The following is a 21,687-nucleotide window of genomic DNA, read 5'->3' as shown; positions in this document are numbered from 1 at the left end:
ATCCCGGTTACCTTGCCAGGATAAAAAACTATGAAGTTGCTCCAATAGTAGCTTACGAATAAAAAACCCACTTTTGCATATAATAATAATAATAATAAATATACTACGACAATACAAACATCGCCACCTAGCCCCAAAGTAAGAGTAGCTTGTGTTATGGGTACTAAGATGACTGATGAATATTTTTATGAATTATATATACATAAATACTTAGAAAATACATATAAACACCCAGACACTGAAAAACACTCTTCACACACAACTGCTCATCACACAAACATTTTTCAGTTGTGGGAATCGAACCCACGACCTTGGACTCAGAAAGCAGGGTCGCTGCCCACTGCGCCAGTCGGCCGTCTAATAATAATATATATATAATATATAATATTAGTATTGATTATGAGGAAATGGTAACAAGAATACCTACTTCAGTAGCCCATAGCCGTGACCATAAATTTATGTACGTTTTTATATAGCTATAATATTTGCATGATGTTTACTTAGCCACTACAAAAGTTCTCATAATTTTATACAAAACCAATATTTCTTACGATATCAGACCAATGTAGATACTGTAACTTATGTCACTGTATCATAATATTCTGTAAATAAAATACACTAATAATAATTTTATTTTATACATTTACCCATACTTAATACGTAAAACCTCCACACCCTATTTGTAACATGGTGTTCTACAATATTGTTAACGGAAACATAACGTTAAAAATGAACTAGGTATTATTATTTTCATATAACCGCATGCGCTTTACGAAACCACATCCTGTTTTTATCATTCATTTCTGTTTCTTAGTCAACTTACTCAAGCGGCAACATTGGGAAGGCGTCACTAAAAATAAAAAAAACACTTTTGTACAGTTTTCTGTAGTTTCAAAATAATTGACAAAAAATAGGTAAGCAAAGAATAATTAAAATAGTCCTAAGCAAAACGATTAACTGGCTTTAATTGTGCCATTTAAGGTTTTTTATAGCTTCAAAAAACTTGAATGAAAAGAATCGTTTCAAGTGTGGTTTTTACTCTCACAGTTTTATTACTACGTTTTTGTTTTCATTCGTTATTTTTGCTATTGGTTGACACTGACACATAATTGCAATAGCAGATTTGGGCTCCTGATCTTACAGAACAATGTAGTGATATCTAAACATTAATACGAGAGGCAAAAACTTTGTACCCCTTTTTAAGAAAATTGCACCGATGGAGGAGTATAAAATTTACCACATCTATAGTTTATAAAGAGAAGTGCACAATGTTTTTTTTTATTATGAATAAAATAAATAAAAATAATATACTGCGACACATCGCCATCTAGCCCCAAAGTAAGCGTAGCTTGTGTTCTAAGTACTAAGATAGCTGATAAATATTTCTATATACATATAAACACCCCAGATACGGAAAAACGCTCATGTTCATCACACAAACCTTTTTCAGTTTAGGGAATCGAACCCACGGCCTTGGACTCAGAAAGCAGGGTTGCTGCCCACTGCGCCAATCGGCTGTCAAAATACATTAAATGAATAAATAATATTCAATTCAATTCTTGTTTATGGCTTTTGTCTGTGCCAACTAAATATACCATGTATAGCCCCCTTTCTCATTCACCTTATCTTTTTTTTTTTGCAACAAAATGTGCCTACACGTGAACTCTACTTTTCATCTTTCATTCTTGGCCAAATTAAAATGTATAAGTTTAGAATTATTACTTTCAAGAAGTATTATTTTCGATAACAACAATAAAATTCATACAATGTAGCGACTTTCTCTCCATTCCTCTTGCAATTAAATTTGATGTCACAAATAAATCTTCTGACCGGAATGCATGACCCTGCGTGACGGCGGAACATCTCTTTCTCGCACGTAGCGCTTTATATAAATGCCTCTCGTACAAAATCCACTTCCAGATGGTATCCCATGAGATTTTGGATTGCAATTGGATTGCAATTGTGAACCGAATCGCAGTCCATGTCCGGAATGGCGCCAGTTTCGAGTTCATTGATACGGAGCGAGTCGCAAAGGTTTAATGACTGCGGGCGAATCTTTATTGCTTTAATACGGGTTTTTAATTAAGGGCTAAATAGGCAGTTTTAACTTTGTAAAAGTAAGGCAACTTTAATGTTGCTTAATTATACACATTTTTGTTTCAAATGATTAAAAATGTTGTCTTACAGACATATTTATCTTTAAAAATTCAAAAAATAAGTTATTCTGTCCCTTGCAAAGATCTCTTATCGTCATCATCATCATTTCATTACAGACGTTCTCTGTTGCATACAAGGCCTTCAGTATAATAATGAGCTTTATCGTCAATAAATATTTATTTGCTAGAATTGTGGGTCACAATAAGTTATTTTACAATAATAAAAATACACTACTACACAATCTACTGTCAAGGACAGTGCAAATCTTTTTTTTCATTCTCATTAAAAGAAAAAAAATTAAAATATAAAAGAAATAAATTAAGTCAAAGATTTCAAGTCAAGTTTTAGATCAAATTGTCATTTAAATATTTGTTAAGACTGTAGTAAGTTTATCGTTAAGTGTTTTGAAAATAACTCTCTTGAAAGTACTGAGAGGCAAATTCTTATGGCAGTCTGGCACTCTTGCAGTATCTGTCTATCTATATCTATAGAGATATAAGAGAAAATGTGTGGGTATGTTCCGTATAGGCTCCGAAACGGCTGGACCGATTTCAATGAAACTTTCAGTGAATCTTAGGATTGACCTGGCGAGTAATCCTGTAAAGTTTGGTGACGATTGGAGCACTTCTATTTTTGAAATGTCAAATACAAGCTGTATTTGACAGTTCAAAGTTGTAAGTTATTTACTATGATGATATTCTATTGTTGGGTGTACATGGGTATAAATAATGATCTTCACCCGCTCGAGAAGAGAATAGAAGAAAATGAGTACGGAGAGAAATAAATGATTTAATATATTGTGAGACTTAAATTAAAAATTTAATGATGTAAGTTTATTCTTTAAATAAAATTAAGCAAATCTAGCCCGGCGAAGCGGGCTGGGTACGCTAGTATTATATAAAGTTATAGCCATGCAATACGAACTTTTAGATGATAAAAAGAAGAGACAGTTAACTAAAAGGTAAAATGCGTCGTTGTGTCCATCGGGTCACCTCCTCAGCCTCCTCGGCCTCCTCGGTTTTGCAGCATCGTGACAGTATGTACCTGCCAATCAATACTGCAACGCTGATTTTCATAATGGGCCCAATATGACTATGTTTGACTGGCTTGATGTTGAAATATTTATAGGCATACGTGTTATTTGAAAACCGAAATAATTCTTCAGAGACTTTAGAGGTACATTATTTACTGTCTCTGAGACTTATCTGTGAAACCGAAACGCTAATAGATTTTTAGTAAACCATTGCCATAGTTTTTACTGAAAGATATCATATTAAGCCCTAACATCACATGCAAAAGTAAAATCAAGTACTCCTGTCACTTTAATAGGCACGCGTTGAATAGCGTAGGTACTATGCACGTCATCAGTCTTTTATCTTCAATAGGGATGTCACGAGTAAACACTTAGAATGTTTTGAATTCGTTTGTATAGAAAAATAAGTATGTTTTTTTTGATTTAATATTTATACAGGGTGAGTCCTTACGAAATAAACCTATGAAACCTTCAACAGTATTTCGTAATTCCGTTACACGTTGTATAAGTACATTATATATTTATATAACTCTGATTTTCAACGGTTCTTCTTATGTCTGATTCGATCACATAGAGTCACCCCGATCATAGCTATGGATTTAACTCACCGAAAGCTTTCTTATGAGGCTAGGGGTTGGTGGGGAGAGGACATATGTTCCTCATCATTTTGGCACAACTAGTCCAGCGAATGTGTTTTTAATTAATGGATTACTACATTTCACTTTTATAATCTAATAGCTATGCCCGTTGTCTTGCCCGTGGTGAATAAGCCGTTTCGTTATTTTTAGTACGTAAAGGAACATTGATATTTGATATAAAAATATGAAAGTTCTTGTAAACCACCTTTGGGAATTCAATATTCTGCCAGGTCAAAAGTAACATATAATTCTCTCTGTTCGTTCAAATAGCCGGCCGATTGGCGCAGTTTGCAGCGACCCTGCTTTCGGAGTCCAAGGCCGTGGGTTCGATTCCCACTACTAGAAGAAGAAAATGTCTGTGTGATGAGGATGAATGTTTTTTAGTGTCTTGGTGTTTATATGTATATTCTAAGTATATTATTTATAAAAAATATTCATCAGTCATCTTAGTTTCCATAACACAAGCTACGCTTTAATTGGGGCTAGATGGCGATGAATGTATTGTCGTAGTATATTTATTTATTTATTTAATAGCTCTATGCTTAAAATCAAGTCGATTGTTGCTATGTTAGGGCGTGAGGGAAGGAATTTAAGGAAGGAAAATTACATATTCATATTCAATTAATAAGTAAACTAAGTAAGTGAATATGGATAATATTATTTATGTAAATTAGACATTTTCGTTTTTTTTCTTTTATATAATTTAGTTTATTTAAAAATACATTTTGTTGTTCGATAAGAAGTTGTTGAGTATGTACGACGCGTAATGAAGGATTTAAATTCCCATTTGTGAGCGTTTCATTAACTCGACTGCGGTAGAGAAAGTTCATGTAGGTACCGAATTTATTTGTTGACTCGACAATGGGAGATAAAAGCTTGTAGCTGAGGGAAATCAAACCGTGGATGCTCCGTCTAATTAATATAATAGTAGAAATTTTAAGAAAAAACAATGTTTTTTATTCCACTACAAATTACTTGATGATGATTCAGTCTTAAATGGTAACGGGCTAACCTGTTAGGGGTTCTACGCGACATTGTACCGGAGCACTATGAAGTTAGGAAAATAAAATAATAATAGAAATACAAAGACGGAAGTAGAATACAAAAGGCGTCCTTATCGCTTAGTAGCGATCTCTGCCTGGCAACCTTAGGATTAGGACAAGATGAGCGAGAACGTATAGGTGATTCAAAATTATTATAAACCTACATGACCTATTTTTGAACTGTCAAACTGTCAAATACAGCTTTTATTTACTATGATGATATTCTATTGTTGGGTGTACATGGGTGTAGATAATGATCTTCACCCGCTCGAGAAGAGAATAGAAGAGAATACGGAGAGAAATAAATGATTTAATATATTATGAGACTTAAATTAAAATTTTAATATGTAAGTTTATTGTTTAAATAAAATAAGGCAACGCGAAGCGGGCTGGTTACGCTAGTAAAATATAAAATAACATACAATAATATAAAATAACATACATTCCTGAGTATACAATTTTTTTATTTAGTCTAGTCAGATTTTTCATAAAGAACACTTACAAAGTATACTTGTATGGCTTTTGATTACTTATTCAAACTAACACTCAATGTTAGACAGCTCTAATATAATTAATCAAAATCAAATACAATATAAATAATGTATGGAGATACGAAGCGCAGTAAATCAGTTCACGAACCGGTACTGGGCGCTTCGAGCACTCCTAGTAGCGGGTCAGATGTCAGTGTACTAGGTGCGATCGTCTTTGCGGCGAATTGAACTGTGTATTTACTGGGACATTAAGCTCAATGGATATCATAAACACTCTATGCAAGGAATGCTGATATAGGCACTATTTAACTAGGATGTGCGTGCGATTATTACGGCTCCAAGAGAGTCATTGAGAATTAAATTTAAAGATGTTTAGATTCATGATAGTCTATATATTGGCAATACATATTAAAAAATTCAATGTAACATACATTAAACAAAAACATATTTAAAATAAAAAAAAATGTGACTGCAACAATTTGAACATTAGAAGCAAAAATAGAGTAACAGTGTAATTTATAAAATAAGAAATTAATTTAACGTAAATTGTACAGTTTCACAATAGTGATGCAATATTAAGCGTAAGGTTATAAAAGGCAGGATAAGAATTTGACGAAATCCCTGGTTTCTTTATAGCCCTGTGATATCCATTTAAATAAAAATAAGTGTGCAGTAGATCTGTTGTTTCATAATAACTGATTCTAAGCTTTTTTATTATTATTTAAACTTATATGCGCCAAGTTATATTAAGTTTTTTTATGATTTTTTATTATCGATGAGTGGACTATAATTTTTGCGGTAAATTTGTGTACAAAAAGAAAGATGCGAAGGAAACGGAGCAAAGGAAAGACAGCACCCTCAAATATCCCCCAAAAAGTTCTCTCTTCTCAAACACAACACCTTATGTTATTGTTTTTGGCACACAAAATAATAATTATGCTTAAAACGATCTTATTGAACCTTCTAAGGTATATTATGATATTTTGCGGTTTTATTTCAGGCAGCCAGTAACATCGTATTGCCCGTTACTTTTCGCAATCGGAAAGCAAGTCCCCAAAAAAATAAAAAGTTGTTTGCTTTTGTTTATTTCAGCGACAGGTCTGCTACGCCCTCATACGCCTCAAAAATTAGTGTTTTTGAGGCTTATGAGGGCGCCGGCATCTTTATGAAAAATCGTTCAGTGCTGTTTTAGGAATAGGAGAATAAGAACACCAATTAAATTTTAAATTAATATTTAATACTTAATTATAACTTGGCGCAACCAACGTTTTTTTTTCAAATTCTGTTTTCTAGGGTGTAATTCGTCTGTTTGTTTGACGATCTTTGTGAAGATGCACCGATCATGGCAAGACAGGCATAGACAAATAGAGAACTTTACGATTATCAAGGGTTTTTTTTTACAGAAGGATAAATTGACACAACGGACTATTTCGGCTGGGTAGAAAGAGCATTTTGCAAGACAACTTTATACTGCGGAAAACAAAAAAATTGTTTTTCTAAACAAACTTCGTAACTCCTAATAATAAAAGAAATTGTTATCATTTAATTGCAGTAAAACTCGAAATATTGGACAGATAACAGAGGTATGGGCACAAAAACAAGCAGAACCACTTCGGATCTGATTACCACATTGATCGAGATGGATCGATGTAATAAAACTGTCCAACGGATATTGTTTGTCAGTAAAGGCTTCAGGGGTGGCAAACATTAGTTTGTTATGTAAAGGTTAGTATTTATTTCAGCTATTTATAGCATAAATTACAACAGGTTAACAAAGCACAGCTTAAATCCCAAACCAACAATACGAAAGTCAATCAACGTTAATCTTACTTAAGAGGAAGGAAAGGTTATGTCTCTAATTTATTTATGTCGCAAACTTTAGTTTATAGAGTTTTTCTGGCAACTAGGAACAGAAAATACCTGTTACCTGGACAACGCACTCAAAGTGTAGAAATCGCGGACATCAGTAGTAAAATATATATCAGTAGTAAATAAATAATCCGAGCCGATTCTTTCAACACTAAAATGTTATTCGTAGCTTGTAAAACCAATTTTAATCATCTCTGCGAGTAAAAAAAGAACAGAATATCACTATCATTTGATTACACAACAAGGAAACGTGGGGTTCACTATTTCCCCCAATTTTGAAAGTTCCAAAATAAATAAGACTTTACGTTATAAACATAAGGTTTAAAATGTTTTACATCCCTGAATTAAATTGTATTAGGAATCATTTGAAATTGATTCCAAGTCCGCATTTCTAACATTATAAGCGGATCATAGATTAATATTCTTAGTTTTATGTCATTCTCGATTTAATAACTCCTAGCGGGATTCATTCGTCCATTTTATTATACGGAAGCCGTTTTTGATTTATTTTCAAACAGAGGATCTATTTTCGTGGTTAGGTTACTCAATGGTCATATCCACTAGGTTTGTAAAATATGACCCGTGAGGTTGGATGGACCAGAGAAAAAGGTTTGGCAACGGCAATAGTTGCAATTTATAATAAACAGTAATTCATCATTACTACGTAGTACTACTTAACAACTAAGTCAGTAACCCTCATTTTGAATCGCATTGGTCGTATATTTATATATATTTTGATCGTATTATCTTATGATCATCTTGATGGTAAAATAATATGATTAAAAATCGCCTGAATAACTCGCATCTCTATTATGATTTAGGAGGCCGGTGCCAGCAGTAGGATTTCTATAGACAGATCATAGTGATTTCATGATAACAATTAAACAATATTCAAGGATATACTGTGATACGTAGGTACCTATCTCAAGGTGCTAGCCAGTGACTATTGTTGAGTTGATCTAAGTTTGTTTTTCTGTGTCCGATTTATTAAATAAAACGCAAAATAATAAACTGAGGATAGAATTGTTCAGTTAGGTTCATACATGTAGGTGTTAGGTGTATATTTATACATATATTTTACATATGTATATGTACACATACAATATAAAATTTCCTTAAGTTTTTGGTCACACCCTCACACATTTTTCTCGAACGTCCGTAGGTTGGCTGGTAGAAATGCTTTATCATTAAGTCCTTTTGTAAACCGTTTTTTTTCTGTTGTGCGATAAATAAATAATATTATTGTTATAAGTTCTAAAGTTACCTTTATATTTTATTTGAATATAGCGCAAACCAGTTTGAGGAAAAAAACAACAAAATTATAGGCATCCCATTGAAACAGATTTAAATCAATCTTGCCTGTTATTATCGCTCCCAAATAGGGAACATTAGAACCAGGCCACTGCCCACTTTACGTGTAACCAGTGTTTAGACCCGGCTTGTTACTTTGTTACAGTCTTTATTACGAGTATCCGCAGGGAGTCCGGTCGCTTCTTATTCCTTAGTATGCATTATGTATATATATTTAAGTTTCTGATATCGAATGTACTTGTAGCATTCAATCTATCGTGTATTTGAAACAATGTTTGTAAATGTTAACAATTACAAACATTGTTTCAAATACACGATATGTATGTATTTATTATGTGTTTTATCGACCACCACTCTAAAATATAATCTTACTCTCACCTTTTTCCTACTTTTCCTGTATTTAGGTTTGATAGCACAGTTGTGGTGCAAAAGTTAAAATTAATATAATTTATGTAGAGTTGGCTAAAGTATTGTTAGATAAGGATTTTCTATCGCTTTTGTAAGTAAAAATTGTTTTTGCATTCCGCATTTAAAAATAGTCATAATTTTGTATTAGGTATGCATACTTGTTTTTAATTCTACTGCATGGTATTTATATAGTGCCGGGTGGGATGAGTAGGGTAGGTGTCCGGTGGCGAGCACTCACCCAGAGGGGCGCGGAGGGTTGCAGCTGCGAGGCGAACGCCATCCGGAACGCATCGCCCACCAGCGCGTTCAGTTCCTCCGCCTGCAACAGCAAAAAAATATGACCCAGAACACACCATTCGTTACACTCAATATTCGAGGAGGTTCCTCTCAATCATGTCACAACAATAGAGCGCCATCGGTATAATATAAAAACACCGCTGAAGTAGGTGCTCACCAAGACCAGGGGACAGAGTCAGGGGTATAAAAATATTTTTTTTTCTTATCGTGGAGAAATCCTCATGGATACCTGTCACCATGGAGGCGAATGGAAAAGTATTTTATATACGGTTGGATTATCGTAAAATACCGTGTAAAAGATCATTATATTATTGTTTATAATTTTTAAAACGCATATACGAGTAAAAGTATCGCTGATATTAGTTTTATCTTCACACAAGAATCAAAAAGAATATTTCAAAAGTGCTTATATTAGGCCTACTTGAAATAAATTAATTTATAATGTTTAATTTTGACATTTTGAAAAATTCAGGATATTGATGATATGACTAAAAACAAAATACGATCGTAGTGAGTTAAACATCTAAACCTTAACAAAGGAAACCAAAAAATCTGTAAAAGAGGCATTTAGTCAAACTATGTGTATAATATAAAACAGTAGGTACTACTGTTGGCATCACTTGAGAAATCATTTAAGCAAATTCATTAATAACTTACCTATGTAATATTAATAGAGATGAGAGGAGGGAGGCACGAAGGGACGTCATAATTAAGTCACTATGTTATGAAGATAGACGGTGCCCATAAACACAGACTACAGGGAAAACATATTATACGGACAGACAGAATTAATCACATCTACAATAAAATTACTTCACAATAGAAAATAGTATGATTAATATTGAATACAGGCTCGTGATACTTTGCAGACAATAATATTCAAAGGGAAAAAATTTCATTTGGTTGATCCATTGTAATATTTATGTATTTTTAAAATATTTATGTGACTTTGGCGGTACTAAAATAAAAATTACTAAAACAAGAACGTAAACAATATTAAAGTAATTTAGCGGTGATGGTAAACGCTCCAGATTCATCTGATTATCGCAGATTATTATAAGTACTGTTCGTTGCATAACCCGTTAATTACATAACGACTCCTTCTACACCGTTCCTATACTTATAGTCTGCGATCCCTGCCCATACATTACTCCCACGTTTCGTGTGTCATGCTAAGTAGGCAAGACCTAACACTATGAATTCGTGATGCACTCTTTATTCATGTTTTATCTATCAATCGGAGGCATCCTGCAGGGTAATGGTATGCTGTGGCCGTAATGGATGTTGAAGAATATTGTGTGGTACTTTTTTGTGAACTATATATACCTAAAGCGCTATTTATTTTCAACGGTTGTCTTTTAGAACACCATATATAGATTAAAGTCCAAAAGCCGACAAGTAACAGTGACGACAAAAAGTCAAAAGCCCAACGCTTTCTTATACGTCAGCTCTTCACGCCACTCTAGTTTAGCAGTGGAGACACGTGCTTGGCAGAGCTCTCACGCAGCAGCAGGATAAGCCCTAATACCGGTTGTGATTTTCAAAGAATACGTGTTTTTAGGTTTGTGTTACTGCTTATTAACAGTTTAAAAACACAAACAGTTTACTCATATCCTTTCTATTGCAGTTTCTTGATGAAGATAACATTTGATAACTTCGAACCAAACATACGAGTATTCCAAACGCGCAATGTTTTAAATTCGGTCCACCTTTGGGTATCTGGTTAATTCCTGACACCCCGTTTCAAAAACATCTACCGACTGCCTGATGATTCAAAAATGCTGCTATTTTACTCAAGCAGTTTTGTTCCGTTCAATTCTGAGTTGTGTATGCAGATGTCACATTTTCCATGGCATGCCGTTTTATACCAATTTTTATTTGTTTTCCATCAAGATAATCGCCTGCATTGTACTTCGGTTCATTTGTACCGCGGTCGTAAAAATAACGGTTGCTTTCCTCCGTGGATCGAATTTGTATTTTAAGTTTAAAAACCAGTCTGTTTCGTTCGAATTTAGTTTACGAGCGCAAATATTCGTATGTAGGAGGACGTGAAATATTTATCGTTTAACAAAGGCAATGGATATTATAAATACCTACCTTACTACTGTTAGGTTATTTGAAGATTAGCTTCATCATATTTGGGAACGGGTTTATCAAATTTAAATATTCTTTATTCATTTAGGGTATCACAGGCACTGTTATGGTATGTTGTCACGATTTGTTACTTAGAAAATAACACATTAAATTTGTCAGATAGCTAAATATATTGGTGTGTTTTTAAGATCAACTAGTTAACATTTATTGTGATTTAAAAAAAAAACCTAATAAAAAACTAACTAACCTGGCTTACATTTGTTTTATTTGTGCAACCGACGCAAAATGACGGGTTGTAACAAGTTTGATGTATTTGTGTGTTGTGTGTAAGTGTGTGTAATCGTATTTCCCGAAAGGATGAACCGATTTTATATCTGTTTTATTTTTGGTTCGAACAAGAAAGTTAATAAGTGGTTGTTTATATTAATAAATACTATAGGAGTACGTGTTTGTGAGTTTGGAATACCTATGCTATGGCGAAACACACGATGAAAGTTTTGGAAGCCACGAGTTATCTTTGGAATAAATATCTTTGGATTTCTACAGAACCATTTTAGTCACGAAATAATGTAAGTTTACTAGGCTGCGTGAAAAACAGTTCAGGTTTAGAGTCGCTAGTATAGAGCAAGGGGTCTAGATCTAAAGATAGACACACAGGTGCGTATAGACGAGTAGGCACAATATTCAATTCCTAGCATTCCTCGACAAGGTTTTTACACCGCTTCAATAAACCCGCTCCGGCCGCTTGCACGAGCATGCTCGTATAAGGCACTCGATATAAAATAACACTTGTCAATGAATAAAACAGGACCGCTCGGGGCATCTTTTTATTTACACGCTTAACGACGTGTAGGGCCCGAACGTAGCTACTAGGTGCCATTTCATTAAAGCGATTCGATCATCGGAAACGTTTTTTAACGCTTTTACTATCGGTCAATGGAGATTTGTAACATTCTCTTTGAGGTTTTTTTTGGTAGATCCCAGCTGATTATTAAATACTCTAGGGCTAACTAGGTCCGAGTTAGACTTGCATACGAAGGGTTCTGTAGGTACCGACTACCGAGGTGTTTTTTTAAACAGTACAAAGTTTTAATATTATTAAGATCGATCATAAACCGCGTTTCTTGTAGGTATCTTGTAAACACTACACGGTTAACATAAATAAATATACTAAGATAATACACACATCGCCGTGTAGCCCCAAAGTAAGCGAAGCTTATTTTATGGGTACAAAGATGACTGATGAATATTTTTATGAATAATATACATAAATACTTATAATATACAGATAAACACTCAGACTCTGAAAAACATTTATGTTCATCAGAAAAAAAAAATCCAGTAGTGGGAATCGAACCCAGCCTTGGACATAGAAAGCAGGGTCGCTGCCTACTGTGCCAGTCGGCCGTCAAATAACTGTATAACCTCTATCTGACAGCAAACAAACAATATCTTAAAACTAAAGGTATTCCGATAATAATTAATTGAATTACCTACTCTCAGTCACACCTTAAATATTGATAGTTGTGTAAAATCCATATGATCTTAACCTAAACTAATAACATTAATATTAAAGCGAGTTACTATTAATGTTCAAGATTTGCCACTAACATTAATGAACCCTTTTAATCGAAATATATTTCTAAGGGTTATATTTATTTCATTGGGTGCGATTGCTTTCGCTCATCAAAACTGAATAACAGAGGTAATTCATTGACTGGTTGTTGAGTCTCACATGAAGAGAAGTTTGTGTTCGACCGCACCGATATTTATGCGAAAATACCCACAGACATCACGTGACATAAACACTCGCTGTAAGTCAAATATTATTATGATTATTTCTTTAAACTATTCAATACATTAACTACAAATTGAAATTAATTCCCTAAAATTGCATTTCAATTTTATAAAGAAGCTGAAAATAGGAATACCTTTAAATAATAATCTTCATTATAATGGATACAATATTTACATGAATACCCTACACTCTGTGAGAGGAAACCTGTATTACAAAGGGTAGGTCCTGTCTGATGTAACAAAGGCTACTTATTTATTTTAAACCTAATATATTATATATTAGTAGTTGGGTAAAAACAATATCGAACCTATATATTGATCGATAGTAAGTATGAGATTGCAAAGCGAAACACCTAAGTACCAAAGTATTGAAAAGCTGTCTAAAAACTACTGAAGCCTGTAAAACACCTATAATTCACTAGAATCTTTTTAAATGTCCCTGACAATACTGAAATTTAGATTCTGGATCAGCTTAACAGATCTTGAATTTCAACAGTTGGCTGCTGGCATACGCTTACGAGCTTCAAAGAGCTCGAATTTATTTATTGAAAAAGCAAATACAAAACAGTCTTGTTTTCAGAAACAATAAATGAAAATTAAATTCCAGAAAAACGATACCGAAATCTACTTAGCCTCTAAGCAGGTTTAGACCTTTTTGATTACTGCAACGAAAGCGAACAAAGAAAAGAAAAATAAAGAAAATGGCAGTGTAATAAAGACTGGTATTTCCCGAGTATTTCCCCGCAATAGTGCGGTATGGAGACAGTTGCGGCATTGTCCTGGTAACAGGATTGCGATCGTTTCATTTACATTTCGCCCGGGACGGGAGGGGGCGGTAAAGCCGCAAACACTCTGTAATTCAATCGTGTGCGAGCGCGGCCTACGAATTGATACCGCAAGAGACCCATTTCCCACTCCAAGCGATACTATTGAGTCGACGTGTTTAGAACTAGCAGCTTGGTACTTGCTTCTTTTTTATCCCGTTTATGCTTTTGTTTTGATTTAACTTATGTAAATATCACTCTTCATTATCATTGGCAAATCATTACCGGCCTTAATAATCTCCTCCTACTATGAGAATGGCTTAGCCTGTAGCACTTCGCACTCTTGTTAACTTTATGGAGAACTTTCGTAAGGAAACCTGGAAACCTGATAAAGGTTTCCTTACGATGTTTTCCTTCGACGTTAAAGCGAATGATATTTTAATTTCCTTAAATTTTAACCACTTATAAATCCGGAAAATTAGGCTTGTTGCCGGGGATGAAACTGAATTATCACGAAGCCGAAGCCGAAGCCGAAGCCGAAGATGTGGCTACTTTCTATGATCGCTTTAAAAAAAATTAACAACATTAAAGCTTAGCATTGCTAGAGATATGAAAACGGGCTGCAAAATGGATTCGCATTTCACATCTGTGTGGCGGAATAGGCGCGGAGTCTGGTTATCGTGCGCGGGGCCGACACGGAAATTGCAATTCTCGTTATCACTTACAAAGAAAGTTGACGTTTAACGATTCTGTGTAACTCTCCTTGATTCTGAACCCAACATCTGGGCCGCGATCGCACTTAAAGGTTTTAATGCAACATAAGTATGTATACAAGCTGGTGGGTTCGTTTTTAAATGGTTTGAGGTGAATTCTTATCTTCAGCGATAAGTTTAATTTATAAGGAGCCCTGTATAAGTCTTATAATTTTATATTATTGTAATTAATAACTGAAAATGATACAGACAAATCATCTTTTGTTTACTTATGACCCAGTATCTTGGTTCAGTTTGATTGTACGGATGTCAAATCATCGTAGAACTTGACCAGATGTTATATGGTCAAAAAGGGCATTCAAAATGTTTCATTTGTTTAACCATTGCTATGACAAACTCGTAGTATATTCAACGCCATGAGGTGACGGCAGATTAGAATACAGTTGCCACCACCTCTCCTTGTGTCGCGGGTGTCGTACGAGGGGACTAAGGGAATAATGGAGAACGGGCTGCGGGGTCCTGTGCTACGACTACCATTAACCGCGATCACCAACCCGTTTGCGTTCACCAACCCGATCACAGCGTTGTGATTATTCGCAAACCCTCCCAGGAGAGGCCTTAAGTCCACAAAACTCTCAGTATTACTATTGTATAGGTACTTTGTTTAAGTGGTAATACTTGTAACATAATTAATATTTACGAATTTCATCACAGCCACCCGTAAATACAACCGATACTTAATTAAGCATGTGTTAAACGGCATTAAGAAAAGTCAAATGACGTTTCGAATATAAACACTACATGTGTTACACTTACATAAAAAATAGAAATACAAAAATAAGACACGTGTTTATTCACGGCTCATGTGGCGTAGGTACAGGTCACGGGTGGTGTGTATAGGGAATCGAACCCGCGCCGGTGGTCGCTCTTAAACCGCCGCTTCCGGTGCACTCCCACGACAATGTGCAAGACGAGATTCAAACTAATACAAACAACCAGCGGAATTCGTGTTTCTTTTAATAGGAACACAGTTTAGTAAGGCCCATACCACATTAACGTATTTAGACCGATAACTCGAACCTACAATTACTGCTACCCTCTTCAATATCCTATAACAGTCCACTGCTGGACTAAAGGCCTCTCCTACCGGGAGGATTAACGCGTAATCACCACGCTGGGCAGACTGGTTGATGATCGCAGTAGCGGGTAGCAGAAGCACACAGACGCTGCACGTTCACCATTATATTCTCTTAGTCGCCTCGTAAGTCATCCGCGGCAAAAAGGGTGGTTACAACTGTATTCTGATCTGCCGTCACCACATGGCATTGAACGACGACGAGTCGTAACGCATAAACAGCTTGAACAATTCGAATGCACTTTTTAACATTACACTTCTGGACATGTACTTCGAGGTACCAGGTCATTTTAGACAGTCAGTCTGTTAGACGTCTGTAAGTATCGTTTTTACTTAATAATTACACGTATAAAAAAGTATAAGACTAATACACAACAGGCCAAGCCTTCTTCCAAAATAATGAGAAGTTTTTAGGCAGTGGTCCACCACGCTGGCTTAGTTCGGAGTGGTAGACGTCTTTGAGAAGATTATGACAAACTCCCAATTCAGATGCAGTTTTAAATCCGAAGTTTTCCTTCACCTTTGACACAAGTTTGATTAATTGTTTAAAACGCACATAACTACGGAAAGTTGGAGATGCGTGCCGGTAAGTATACCAACACAATATCGCCAAAAGGGAGACTCAATAACTACCCACTAAGCTATTGCATTATTTTTTAGAACTCACCTGGGGCGCTTAGTAAATAATTAATTTGATATATATACATTTTTGTCTTCTTGTATTACTTTGGATGTAGTTCGTAAGTTAATGTCAGGCTTAGCGCAAATAGCGCATTGAGAAAGAGCCCGACTTTCGGGGAGCCGACTTCGAATCCCAGAACGCACCTCTTACTTTTCTAAGTTATGTGCGTTTTAAGTAATTAAAATATCACTTGGTTCAACGGTGAAGGAGAACATCGTGAGGACATAATGGAAAGTTCACGGTAATGTTCCCAAAGGTGTGTGGAGTTCACCAATCGGCCCTGGGCCAGCGTGGTGGACTACGGTCTTAACCACTTCTCATTGTGAGACGAGACCCGTGCTCTGTTGAGGGCTGATGTGATGATGATGATGATATTGTTCTCGCGGGCATGTCAGTACGCATAGGATGCGAGTATGTTCCTAACGCAATAGTGTGGTTGTGGCTTAATTTTACGAGTGTTGTTTCCGCTTTCTTTGTAATAAACTAGGGCACCAAACGTGTGGTCACTATAAATACTTGAATTCATATCAACGGAGAGCATCAAATGGGTGCCTAGCTTTACTTTTATATTCTCATCTTCACACTATTAGAATAATATACAAGTAAAGCTATTAATGTAGTTGGTAAGCATGTATGAACTATGGTTTATCGTGCCATGTTTTGGGGTTTTCGTGGGGCTGGAAATAAGACATTGTCCGCTTCCGTGCTTCGAATCCTAATTTTGTCTTTTCCTGCAGCATGTCAACCCACTAGCAACTAAACAACGTAAACGTCACTCGAATGCTCTCCAGGCCGCCACACCGCGTATCAATGTTTGTCCTCGTCTAAGCGGAAATATACCAGCCAATAAAATGTATTTTTACCGCTTTGATCCGAGCGCCCCCACCCGCGCCACGCGTCCCATGTGTCTACTGTTTTATTGATATCTTCCTCAGCCGGTCCCATGCAAACAAATCATTTCGAAAAAAGCAACCTTTATAGAATCACTCCACTGCCTGTTTGTCCGTTTCTTCAGCAACTTGCAACTTACAACTACTCACAAATATTTTTTCAGACCAAGGTTCATATGAGGCGGGTAAGTCCAGACACTAGGGCGTTAAAACCAAATATAACAGAATTCTTACTCTTTATACTGATAATAAAGCTGAAGAGTTATTTTTAATTTGGTTGGATTAAATGCATTAGGATTTTAAAAAAAATCCTTTTTTTTGAAAAAAATTGTCAGGACGCGGTAAACTCTGGAACTATCGGTTTAATGAAGAATAATCTAATATGCCGCTACTACCCTAACGATAGGCCGTAACAGTCAGGAAGGTTTGTCCATACTCCATAATAACATAGTAGAACAGAGCACGGCACGCTTCTTTCCGGAAAGAAGAGGGGTGGTGAAAATTTTTTTCTACTCTGCCATTACAACACAAAACAACTACCCTAAAGAGAGTGGGGCGACGCGGTGGCTCGCGGCATTTAGTCTTAGTCTAAAATAGGGAGGTTTGTATAGGAAAGCGTGCGAATTTTATGCGGATCCGCTAGTTAGGATGCGGATACGATGTGGGTCCAAAGTAGGTTCTATGTGTTCGTAAGTTCCCAAGCACACCAGTTACGGAGTAAACGTGTAACAGGAAACGCAGCGGCTGCCGTGGGTGTCACATTGTATGCAGCGCGCGACGCTATATCAAAATTATTCAATACCTGATTAGCATACCGAATACCTACGCGGTATTCTGTTTACCAATCTAGAGACTACAATTTTGAAACCACTGAATTGAAATAAAACTTTTTAAAGCAGTAATTTCACCAATGACGGCCTACGCACCTTGTAACTGCGGGGGTTTGTGTCGATTAAAAAATAAACTGCTTTGTTGATCTATGTCTGAAATAAGTAATCATTCTTATCCATAAACTTTAGTTCACAGATTAAAATTAGTAGTGACAAAAAGATTTTCCTATTCTCTTTTTTCGATAACCTCTACCTAATTTTATTATTTGATCTAAGAAAGGATTAAATTTAATGTCTATATTTTGGGTGTTAGCTTGTTTATTCAATGTTGAGAGTTCGACTCTAAGGTCAAGCTTAAGAGTTTTAGATATAGAGTTTACAAATCAGAAAGAATCACTTATCAGATACCAGAAAAGTCCTTTACGAAGATATTTTGTGTGTACAAAGCTGTCAAACTGATCAATTAACTTTTTATTAATTGAAAACATTCAAGAACATAAATCTAAATGTATTTATTTAAATAGGATTACTATAGAAGCACTTTTGACATGTCAACTGTGACTGCATGTGGGTACAGACTCTACTACTGGTTTGGAAGTCAAATTCTAATGAGAAAAACTTGCAAGAAACTCAGCAGTTTGCCCTACATTAACAATTTATATTTTAACATTCATATTTCTACTTGTGACAAGTTGAACAATTGTGTATTAATTAAACGCGGGTGATGCTAGTTCATCTATAAGAATACATAACGTAGCTTTAAATGCAACGTCGGCCATCTCGTACGCGGCGGCGGTGGCCGGCCGAGCAATTATCCATCGTGGTCCGAGGTTCGAGCCCGATGAAGTTATTATGCCCATTTGTTACACTTGGCTTTAATAGCGCCGCTGAGTACGGCGCGTGGAATTTTCTGCTTTTTACAGCAATTAAACCATCAAGCGAGGAAATCGATTGCAGTAGGTAGGTATCTACTTTTTGTTGCGTAATTAATTGTGAAAGTTTATTTTACTTGTAAGTCCTTTAAAGCTTTTTAATTTAAACCCGACGCAACAACGACGTGGTGTTATAACTTTCATGTGCCTGTGTATTTGTGTTGTGTGTGTGTCTGTGTGGTGTGGCGTGTGTGTGTCTGTGTGGTGTGGCGTGTGTGTGTCTGTGTGGTGTGGCGTGTGTGTGTCTGTGTGGTGTGGCGTGTGTGTGTCTGTGTGGTGTGGCGTGTGTGTGTGTATATATATATATTTAAGGGGGTACCAAAACAACTGACATGATTGTTTTGGCGTTTTTATAGATAGTAATAAGGAAACTTCTGCGCGCAAGTCTGAGTCGCACTTGGCCGGTTTTTTAAACTATAAAAAAATGGTTAGATCGCGCAACTTAATCTGTTACGCCGTTGATCGTATTGTTCCCGGAACAGCTTTCCCTCCCCCACTCCCCGCAGCGCCGCGATTAGCTTACGGGCAATTAAGCACTGATCCTACACGAGGTGTCAACTTACAACGTATTGTAGAATATAAGTGATTACTAAGTTGTGAGGGCACTTCGGGTTAACAGATATAAATATAAAAACACACGACTTTTAATATAGTCTACATTATTCTACTAGGCGTGCCCTTTCATTTGATTAAGGGAGTTGTAAAAAAATTTAATACGTCATTTTGTAGCGTCGGCCATCTTGGACATATTTTTATCAAACGTAGCTAAGAATAGTGTGCATAGTGTGTACCTTCAGAACATTTAAACACCGCGCCGGGGCTAGAATTGATTGCTCCTCGAGGTATGGAAATAAAGGAACACGAATTTTCTATCAGCCAACAGACTGGTACTGCGACAGAAAAACCCAATAACAAAAAAATTTGGAAATGGGGATCAAACGCAGGATACCATAATTCGTAGCTGTACAGGCAAGCTTCATAATTTGTAAGGCTAAAAAACATTGGAAAAATTGCATATTCACTAAAGTGACTTCTAACAGTCGCTCGGCCGAGTAATGCTGGAGTAACTCAAGCCATTGCGTGCACATTGATATTATATATTTTGAGCGCCATTAAAAATAACTCGAACTTATCAAAGATTTATCGTTTGTGGTTGAATGTTATCATCTTTCGTGGGCACTATAAGAAGTACGTTTACGATCCATTCCATGAATATTTTGGTTTTAATTGGTTTTATCTTGTAGGTACATTAAAAACATATGGATAAAGATAAGAAAGTGTTTTTGACAGTAACTAAAAATTCCAAGAGTGCATTTAGGTCATTATTGTATTTGTAGCTTTTTAATGATCATTGAACTCACGCTGAACGCAATTGTGAACGGACGCACAAAGGTAGGTATGTCTCAGTTTGTTAAGCCAAATCATAGCAAGTTCGTGGCCACAGATTATAAGTCTTATTTTTTCTGTATTGAAAATGGCAGGACTCATCCCGTCCACGCCATTGTCAATTAGCTCAGACTACAGACCTACTTAATAGGTATATGGTGCAAAATCTACTTATCAGACAGAATTTTAATAATCATTTGATATTCTATATCACAATTAACAACATGTGTTTGAAAAATATGTGTTCCAGTGATTATAGTGGTATTTTAGTACTTATTTTAAGATACATTTGTGTATAAAATTATTTAACGTTTAAGTTAATTACAGAAGTTTGCGGATTTTTCTTTATCTAACACATGTTATATTCTCGCGCGTTTGTCACCCTCGTAGCTTTAGGTTTAAGTTGACGAATTTTATTATCACCATCAACTAACTTCTACTCATATTTTACAGGTAATGAACGCATCAAAATGTCATCTCTATGTCTACTTGAATAAAGACATATTTGATTTTGACTCTGACTTCGAATACATTTCCTAGGTATAAAGCAAACAGAAAAGGTTTTCATCGAATACCTGTCACAGTTGCACATACCTAATAACTGTATAACTGTCAGAAAATCCGTTTTATTAGGGCCCTTAAAGCGCAATAAAAGAAAAATAAGAGCAATAAAATCCGAAGGTCTGCTGCCAAGGACGTTCTGCGCTATAAAACAAAAGAATTGGACGCCAGCCTGGGCAAAAGCAGACTTTGAATATTTATATAGGCACGTAGATCTTCTTTAAAGTTATTCGGGAGGTGTTTTAATTAGAATATTAGTTTACCTACTTTAGGTATTTATTTTTATATACTAGTGTTGCCCGCAATTTCACCCGCCTCGATAACAGTTATCAGCGTGATCTCATAGCGTTCTCATAGCGGTAATTTTACTGCAATCTCACCTGGTGGTAAGTGATCTCAACTAAGATGGTAGCGGGATAACCTGTTAGTGAGTATGGTAATCATATCCCCCTAATAGGTTTCTACGCAACATTGCACCGGAACACTAAATCGCTTAGCGGAACGACTCTGTCGGTAGGGTGGTAACTAGCCACGGCCAAACCAGATCAGACCAGAGAAAATTCAGAAATTATAAATTCCCAAATTGCCCCTGCCGGGGTTCGAACCCGGAACCTTCTGCTTAAATTCACAGCGCTCACCGCTGCGCCAGGAAGGTC

At 35.9% G+C, this 21,687-nt stretch overlaps 1 protein-coding gene across 1 annotated transcript in view; it reads right to left on the bottom strand.

Annotated features, from left to right (window-relative positions):
* The window catches only part of LOC120626419 (tensin-1-like), a 96,551-nt gene that overhangs the window by 13,998 nt on the left and 60,866 nt on the right, over positions 1 to 21,687 (bottom strand). The window contains exon 4 of the mRNA XM_039893941.1: positions 9,189 to 9,269. Coding sequence (XP_039749875.1) covers positions 9,189 to 9,269 — 81 coding nt within the window. The remainder of the gene's footprint in view (positions 1 to 9,188; positions 9,270 to 21,687) is intronic.

This window comes from Pararge aegeria, chromosome 9, assembly GCF_905163445.1.
Source record: "Pararge aegeria chromosome 9, ilParAegt1.1, whole genome shotgun sequence".
Taxonomy (NCBI): domain Eukaryota; kingdom Metazoa; phylum Arthropoda; class Insecta; order Lepidoptera; family Nymphalidae; genus Pararge; species Pararge aegeria.
This window is presented reverse-complemented; position numbering and strand designations above follow the sequence as displayed.